General features: G+C 47.4%; 1 protein-coding gene and 1 long non-coding RNA gene across 2 annotated transcripts; both read left to right on the plus strand.

The window, feature by feature from the left end:
• The first annotated feature begins 230 nt into the window (after positions 1-230).
• LOC120381792 lies at positions 231-5,775 on the plus strand. Its single transcript, XR_005588153.1, has 3 exons — positions 231-290; positions 3,800-3,920; positions 5,719-5,775. It is a non-coding gene; the product is annotated as an uncharacterized LOC120381792 (long non-coding RNA).
• Positions 5,776-5,791: 16 nt separating this feature from the next.
• On the plus strand, positions 5,792-7,444 carry LOC120381785 (zinc finger protein 239-like). The gene is made up of 2 exons (XM_039499921.1): positions 5,792-5,832; positions 6,182-7,444. The coding sequence occupies exon 2, from the start codon at positions 6,230-6,232 to the stop codon at positions 7,130-7,132; it is 903 nt and encodes a 300-aa protein (XP_039355855.1). The 5' UTR covers positions 5,792-5,832; positions 6,182-6,229; the 3' UTR covers positions 7,133-7,444.
• Positions 7,445-8,505: the final 1,061 nt, after the last annotated feature.

Consider the following 8,505-nt stretch of genomic DNA (forward strand, 5'->3'; position numbering starts at 1 on the left):
CTCTCTACCCTCTGATGCCTCCTGGCTGCTCTAAGCAAGGTGGGGTGGGACTCTGTTAACATGTGCCTCCTGGAGCTTCCATTTACCTGGTGCTGCTGTTCCATGAACTGTGGGGTTGTGACGGGGGCAGCAGGTTCTGAGTGTTGGACTCTTCCTCTTTCAGGGACCGGTGACCTTCGAGGAGGTGGCTGTGCATTTCACCAGAGAAGAGGGTGTTCTGTTGGACCCCACTCAGAGAGCCCTCTACAGGGATGTCATGCAGGAGAACTATGAGACGGTGGTCTTGCTGGGTAAGGAGTCCTGTCCCCTGGGTTATTAGAAGCTGTGGGGTCTCTGAAGAACCTGAGTAGTAATAACTTTATACCTTTGTTTGTCATACGAGTTTTGACAAGTTTCCTTGCCCCCCTTTTTTGCCGTATCTCCCACCCACTAGTATCATTTTTGGACATGTGCCTTTTTGGTGCCGTCAGTCATTTTAAAATTGCATTGAAAGTATCCTTATTGGCTACATTAATAACTACATTAATAACTGTAGCTTTCCTGCCTTTTCCTCATTGTAAGAGCAAAATATAGTGCCTGTAGAATTTTAAATTGAGTAAATAGGTGTATGACTCATGCATGGCTTGTGTGACAGTCAGATGAGCTCCTCTTTTGATAGGAGAGCGTATAATGTTGCCATTCAGGACCCCACCGGTGAAGGGAGAACAGAGCTGTGGGAGGGGAGGAGAAGTGGGGAGTAGATAATTCTGGGGTGCCAGGACACGGGGAGGGTGTGTGCAGGGTTAGAGCTAAGAAGCAGCAGGGAGGGATGAGGTTGTGAGAGACGAGGAGGGAACACAAGAAGCTCCCAAAGTGCTGGGAGGTGGTGCCAGCTGAGAGTAATGGGAAGAAGTGGAGAGGAGTGTGGAGGAAGGGCACTAAGGAAGTGGTCTGGGTGGGTCAGTGGGAGGGAGGAGAGGTTTGGGGATCTAGAGCTATGGGGGAATCCCAGACCTTTAACCCCGAATCCCTACCCAAGCCTTGTTGCTTTAGAGCCTGTACTCCAGTTTTATTTCTGTTCAATTTCACTTCATTATACATTTCCCCCCCCAAATATTATTTTAACTCTTGACCTCCCTCTCTCACTCATTACTCCCCTCCCTATATATCCTCCCCATCTCTAGGCACACCGACCCTGGCCACCGATCCTGAGTCCTTGCTGCATTCCTCCCTCCCACAGCAGGGCCCCTACCCAGGCACAAATGGGCACTTTGTTCATAATATCAAAGGGTGGTAGTGTAGCCTGTGCAATTTTTACACCTACCTATTGGGGTACAGCTCGAAGTTAATGGAGGAGTGAAGTTCTGGAATAGCCTTCCAAGTGGAGTAGTGGGGGCAAAAGACACATCTGGCTTTAAGACTAAGCTTGATAAGTTTATGGAGGGGATGGTATGATGAGAGAGCCTAATTTTGGCAATTCATTTGGCAATTGATATTTGATCATCAGCAGGCAAGTATGCCCAGTGGTCTGTGATGGGATGTTAGATGGGATGGAATCTGAGTTACTACAGAAAATTCTTTCCTGGGTGCTGGCTGGTGAGTCTTGCCCACATGCTCAGGGTTTAACTGATCGCCATATTTGGGGTCGGGAAGGAATTTTCCTCCAGGGCAGAGTGGCAGAGGCTCTGGAGGTTTTTCACCTTCCTCTGCAGCATGGGGCATGGGTCACTTGCTGGAGGATTCTCTGCAGCTTGAGGTCTTCAAACTACAATTTGAGGACTTCAATAACTCGGACATAGGCTAAGGGTTTGCTACAGGAGTGGATGGGTGAGACTGTGTGGACTGTAGTGCAGGAGGTCAGACTAGATGATCATAATGGTCCCTTCTGACCTTAAAGTCTATGAGAAGATGAAACACACAGAAACTTGATTTAATACAGACAGTTATAATTGAAATCCTTGGCAAAAATCCATACACATAACAATTAGAGTAAGATAAGTATATAAAGAGGGTCTTGCACTGTGAGTACTTACTGGACACCATTGGAAACAAAGATCGAGGGGCAAGGGAGCCCATCAAAAGGGAGGCCCTGCTTCAGTTTACACTGTCTCGGGGACCTGACAAAATGGAAAAATGGTCACTAGGAGAGGTATTTTCTCCACTTCCTTATGATAATAGGATGGCGATATACCATATCTGCTCGTTTACTCTGATTACAATAATGTCAATAGGTGCCCCAAAACATATGTGGCCTTTGGGAAGTCCATAATTAACCATCAAGCGTTAATACTCATGATTTATATTACTTATTTATTAATAATTCCAATCTATGAATGCGTCCAACTGCTGAGATACTTCATAGCAACCTAATTGCTAGAGCCCGCCCCAGACTTCCTTCTTTCAGAATCCTGTGGCGCATTGCAACTGTTTGTGGTTCCTCATTAGTCTCTGAAAATGATGGTGCAAAATATCTGAAGTGGGATTGTCTCCTTAGGCCTGTTCAGGTAAATCCCACACCTCAGCATAACTGCTCCCACAAAGCCTCCACCTAACATAAGGCCCTGAACTGTAGCAAGCTTAGGCTATGTTAACACTACCGCAGTAACTCAACCTACACTGCTCAACTCCAGCTATGTGAATAACACAGCTGGAGTCGATGTACCTTAGATCGAGTTACCACAGGGTCTACTTAACTTACTCTTCTCGTCAGGGTAGAGTACAGGGGTCAACTGGAGAGCGATCTGTGGTCGATTTGGTGGGTCTTTAATAGACCCGCTACATCGACCACCGGTGGATCGATCTCAGAGCTTTGATCCCGGCTATAGTGTAGCCCCTGCCCTTAATAACCCATTTATTTATGTTCACCTCCTTGCCCCTCCACGCATGTTCCAGGCTAATAAGCAATACTCTGATAACAACATTTTACCTCTAGCGAGTATAAAATTGCCCAGAAGACATGAGACTAGGCCATAGATCATAAAATCAGATCAGGGTCAACAGGAGTGAGAGTTTGGAGAGAGTCTTGTCCCCCCCCTCTCCCCATCTGCAGCAGCCACAAGCTGTCTTCCCTCCAGGCTCCTTGGATCTTTGAGCCTGACCCTCCTGAGGTTGCGTGGCCCAGTTCTTGTTTCTTCCTTCTCCTTTTCTGGAAGAATTAGAGCCTGTTGCTCCTGAATTTTAGTGTTTAAACTCCTCCAGCATGTGGAGAAGGCTGGGGAGTTAATTCTCCCTCTCATTACACCTGAGTCACTAGATTTCCTAATTCCCCAAAATGTGCTTTTGGGATGTCACAGTTCTGGGGTAGCTAAGCCTTTGACCTGCCTCCACGGTTTGCTCAAGGAATGGCCTCTCAGGTATCAGGCCTCTACCCAGCCCCTCTTTATGGGTAGGGACCCACATGTCTCTTCTTTTTGACTAGGGTTTGAGGATTGCAACTTGTCCTCCACTGTGTTCATTGGACTAATGTCCAGCTCCTGTGCTTTGCTTTCTCTCTAAGGGCTGTGAGCAATGCGTGTGTGTGTGTGTGTGTGTGTGTGTGTGTGTGTGATAGAGGCAGGAATTTTGGTGATACTTGTATGATGCCAATACACACCTCAGTTTCCCTCTGTGATTGGTATTACTATGATTATAAAGAGCAGGAGACATGAGGTGTTTTGTGATGTATCTGTCATGGGGTGATATGAATGGGTCATTAAGGACTGTCTGGGACCAACCTACATCAGTGGAATACCCAACAGAGACAAGGGAATAATTCTCACCTGTCCATGGAAGGATCTCCGCTTGGCTGAGTGAAGCATACATGGACTCATTATGTTTTTAGGAGCAGGAAGAACTGGGCTCGCAGACACAGGGAGCTCTACCGGAGTGAAGACTAATGGACAGGCACAGGGAAAGGAAACCGAAGCATTTTCTACAGCAGCATGGCTCAAGGGCATTGGCCAGTATGGACTATATTGTCTTTTTTGCTTCCCTGTGCTAATCTAAGGACTTTCCAGTGCTGCGTTTCAGTTGGCTAATAAACCCTGCTATGTTTAAAAGTCTGCCCAGTGTCACAGCAAAAACTTGCTCAGTGCATTGACTGAGGAACAGTCACTGAACAGGAGTGTCATTCAGCTGGACCTGCTGGCAGAGCTCACAGGTTGAAATAGGAGTTTTGAAGCCAGAGGCTCAGTCTCAGGTGCTGAAGCTACATGGCCTGTCCTTGTGGAAGAGTGGAACCCCTTGAGGGTCTAGTGCACTCAAGAGGCACCTCCCAAGGACTGTCTAAAAGCCAGGGCATTGCACAGGTCCTATGGATCCATGACAGTGTGCCTTCTGGGGAAAAAACAAGAAAAGGACCTAAATGTGTATTTACCATCATCCCCTCATCAGTCCTCATGGGAATCCCCGATCAATTCCGAAGTGTATTAAAACCTTCCTTAAAGGCTTACCTCTTGGTTATCAGGTCATGTCAGATTTGTTAAAGGGCTTTCCCTTCACCCTCCCACTTCCCTGGTTCTTGTCACGCAGACAGGAAGCAGCAAAAGACCAGATGTCTGAAGCGCAGAGAATGCGATGTTTATTGGGGTTTGTTTCTAAGCAGGCATATTCCGAAGCCCTTACACCAGTTATCTCTATACGCTGATAGAGTCTGTTCCCCAGTGTTCTGTTCCCAGCTCTGACACCACAGAGCGTTTACCCCGTGTTCCCTTTCCCAGCTCTGACGCCACAGAGCCTTGGCTGTCTCCCCATTCCCTGTTCCTGTTCCCCCCCTTAAGAAACATGATTCCAATTTCCTTTCCCCCTCCTGTTTGATCCCATTTATATAGTAATATTCTCAGCTATACTTTAACCAATCATGGTACTGAAATTTAACTAACCAATTCTAACATATTGTAACATAATTCTCTAACCAATTATATCCCACTACATGATTTACTTACCTAGCAGCATTAATTATACAGCAGACAGAAACAATTAGAGAACGAGACCGATTAACAAGGTAAAAGTGGTGGCCATAAACTTAAAACAATACAGAAATGAGGGTTTCACAACCACAACCATTGATAAGGGATTTCTTGCCAGACAGGCTGCTATCAAACTAAGTTTTCTTTAACCACCTTAAGATCTGGTTCTTTATCTGGTGGTGATGGGCATTATCCAGAAAGGATCGTCTTCCTAACAGCCCAATAGCACCTTATGTCAGTGTGACTGGTTTGGGATGTAAGGCTGTGACCCTGTGCTTCCCAGCTTATGGCTGCCCCTGCTGCTTAGCCAAAGAACAAGGCTTCAGACTATCCTAGTGCGAGAAGGCCCATACACAGGCTGACTGTCATTTTGATTCTTTGTTTTTATACCCCTATAACTAGCTAAGTGATAAAAATACACCTAAATTCTTAAAGTATAGGCTTTACAGGCAGGCCTGAATATCTCCATTCTAACAGTGGGTTCTACCCCTTCCTGCATTCTGTGTCTGTCTTGTCTATTTAGATTGTAAATTCTTCAGGGAATGGGCTATCTACTATTCTCTGTTTGTACTTTGCCTAGCACAATGGGGACCCACTGTTAGTTGGTCCTTAGGCATTAAGGTAATGAATATAATTTAGAATAATAATAACTCTCCTGCCACTTTGAACCAAGGAAGCTGGTCTTGGTATTTTACTGCTTAAAAATGAGCTGGGGTTAAAACCATGGAATATTCTTTGTGACAAGTATCCCACAAATTCCACTGACGTCCCTTGTTTTCTTTGCCTGGAGTAGGGTTTCCAATTTCCAAACCTGATGTGATCTCACAGCTGGAACGAGGGGAAGAGCCATGGGTCCCGGACCTCCAGGCCTCTGAGAAAGAAGTGCTCCTGAGAGCTGCCTTCACAGGTGAGGAATTGGGTAAACCAACTCAACAACTGTTTAGGAATGCAGGAAACATTTGGGATGGCCTACAAAGACCCTGTGAGCTCTCCAAGTTCAGGATTGTTACCTGCAGAATGGGATCATTATGGCAGATGTCAGTCAGGGTAGGGGGGAAGCCATGAGTGACAACTGGCAGCAGGTCCCTCCCTGATCTCGCTTTCCCCTGAGTGTTCTGGTGAGATGCGGACCAAAACGGATCCCTTCCTCTCTCCTCCGGGGAAGGTTTTGGGGTTTCATCTCTCCAACACATATTTTGGTTTGTTCATCCCTTTTTCCATTCCTCTCTCTGAGATTTCCTTTCTTTCTGGCGCAGGGAGTGACCTCTGTCTGGATTCTCTGTCTCTCCCATTCAGGTGATGGCATGGTGAGTGAGAATGAGGAGAAGAAACCCCAGCAGGAAGATGCTGAGCAAGTAGAACCACATGGAACGTTATCAGGAAGATCCAAAGGGAATGTTTCCGGGAGTTGTGCACTCCGAGAAAAAGCAAAAGCCTGTGAGACTCATCAGATCCCAGAGGAAAACTTCAGTAGCCACTCAGATCTTATAACCTGCGACAGAATAAACTTGGAAGGGAGACGCTACACATGCCACGAGTGCGGGAAAAGCTTCAGTTGGAGCTCGCACTATCTCATACATTGGAGAACCCACACAGGGGAGAAGCCCTACATGTGCTCTGAGTGCGGGAAAAGCTTCGGTCAGCGTTCAAACCTTGTCACACATGAGAGAATCCACACAGGAGAGAAGCCCTACATGTGCTCTGAGTGCGGGAAAAGCTTTAAAAAGAGCTCACACCTTATCATACATGAGAGAGTCCACACAGGAGAGACGCCCTACATGTGCTCTGTGTGTGGGAAAAGCTTCATTGATAGTTCAAGCCTCAACTCACATCAGCGAATCCACACAGGAGAGACTCCCTACACGTGCTATGAGTGTGGGAAAAGCTTTAATCAGAGCTCTGCCCTGAGCAGACATCGGAGAATCCACACGGGTGAGAAACCTTATGGATGCTCCGAGTGCGGGAAAAGCTTTTGTCAGCGTTCCGACCTTATCACACATCAGAGAACCCACACAGGAGAGAAGCCTTACATGTGCTCTGAGTGCGGGAAAAGCTTCAAGGATCGCTCAAACCTTGTCACACATGAGAGAATCCACACAGGAGAGATGCCCTACATGTGCTCTGAGTGTGGGAAAAGGTTTAGTCAGCACTCACACCTTATCTCACATTATAGAACCCACACAGGAGAGAAGCCCTACACGTGCTAGAGATATCAGAACACTCGGATTCTTGCACATTCCACACAGATAACAAGGACAGGGGCAAAAGGGGTAGTATGATGGATAGAGTTGTTTTGTTCGAACCAACATGTACAAGGTGAGAGGCGGCACCTTACTGCATAGAAGAGTTGTACCTCCCTACGTAGTGGGGCTGCAGCACAATATGTCAGGAGTGATGTGTATAAGTATGCACCCCTGGGGCGGTATCTTTTTCTGGCCTAGAGGGCAGTGGAGAGTCCCACCACTGACTGAGCTGGTCCATTGTCAGGGGGCACATATTCGTAGTATGTCCTGTAGAGTCTGTGGGGAACTAGTACTGTGCTTCGTTTGACAATAAACCTGGCCACGTGCCTTCATACCTTACCAGAGTCTGTGGTCATTGGGGGTTCTCTCTGGGTCTCGTGTGCCAGCGATCTGCAGAGCCGGGGCAGCACACAGAGGGAACACACACACACGGCCGACTGTTATCAACATAGAACAAGACAGAGCACCACACCAGTGGCATCTGATGACAGGGTAAAATTTGTCATTATGGTCAGCGATTTTCATTTCCTTTCTCTGGGGGCAGAGATGGGGTTGGAGCTACCGCAGGCTGGGATGTAGAGCCCATGTCCCCAGGGCCAGCTCCAGCTTTTTTGCCGCCCCAAGTAGCGAACTGGAAAAAAAAGAAAAGATGATTGGCAGCACTTCAGCAGCAGCTAAAACGTGCTGCTTCATTCTTCGGCGGTAATTGGGCGGCAGGTCCTTCGGTCCCTCTCTTCCTCTTCGGCGGCAGCTCAGAGGGGAAGAGAGGGACCCACCACCGAAGACTCGGATGTGTTGCCCCTTTCCATTGGCTGCCCCAAGCACCTGCGTTCTTCGCTGGTGCCTGGAGCTGGCCCTGTATGTCCCCATCTATCAGTTACTCTAGGAACTTGTCTCTGCTCACAGGCTGCCTGTCTGGCCAGCTCCTGAGCTCTGTGGGGGTGAGTCCTTTGGCATAAGTGGCACCTGGGAGAAACACTCCTCCCAGATTCAGTGGTGGTATAGTGGTGAGCATAACTGCCTTTCAAGCAGTTGACCTGGATTTGATTCCTGGCCAGTGCACGGATGTGCCCTTTCTTGGCCAGGAATTGGTTTAATTTCAGTCCTGTTGTATCAGTTTATCAATGGAATGGGAGAATTAATGTCCCACATCCCAGCAAGGCATTTAACACCCAGTGGAGGAAGAAAGAGGCAGGACTATACAGTGAGCTGTTGGAGTCATCCTGGTATTACAATGTTTGGTTTATTTTTTTAAATGTTTCCTTTACTTCCCTCTCTGTTTTAGACTCAGAGCCTTTAAGGGCAGAAGGGACGATCGTGATCATCTGTCCGATCTC

The sequence above is a fragment of the Mauremys reevesii genome, linkage group 1, assembly GCF_016161935.1.
Source record: "Mauremys reevesii isolate NIE-2019 linkage group 1, ASM1616193v1, whole genome shotgun sequence".
Classification (NCBI taxonomy): domain Eukaryota; kingdom Metazoa; phylum Chordata; order Testudines; family Geoemydidae; genus Mauremys; species Mauremys reevesii.

What these genes read in the sequence shown, in the direction of transcription:
- LOC120381785 (XM_039499921.1), top strand. Translation starts at nt 6,230, where the DNA reads ATGGTGAGTGAGAATGAGGAGAAGAAACCCCAGCAGGAAGATGCTGAG.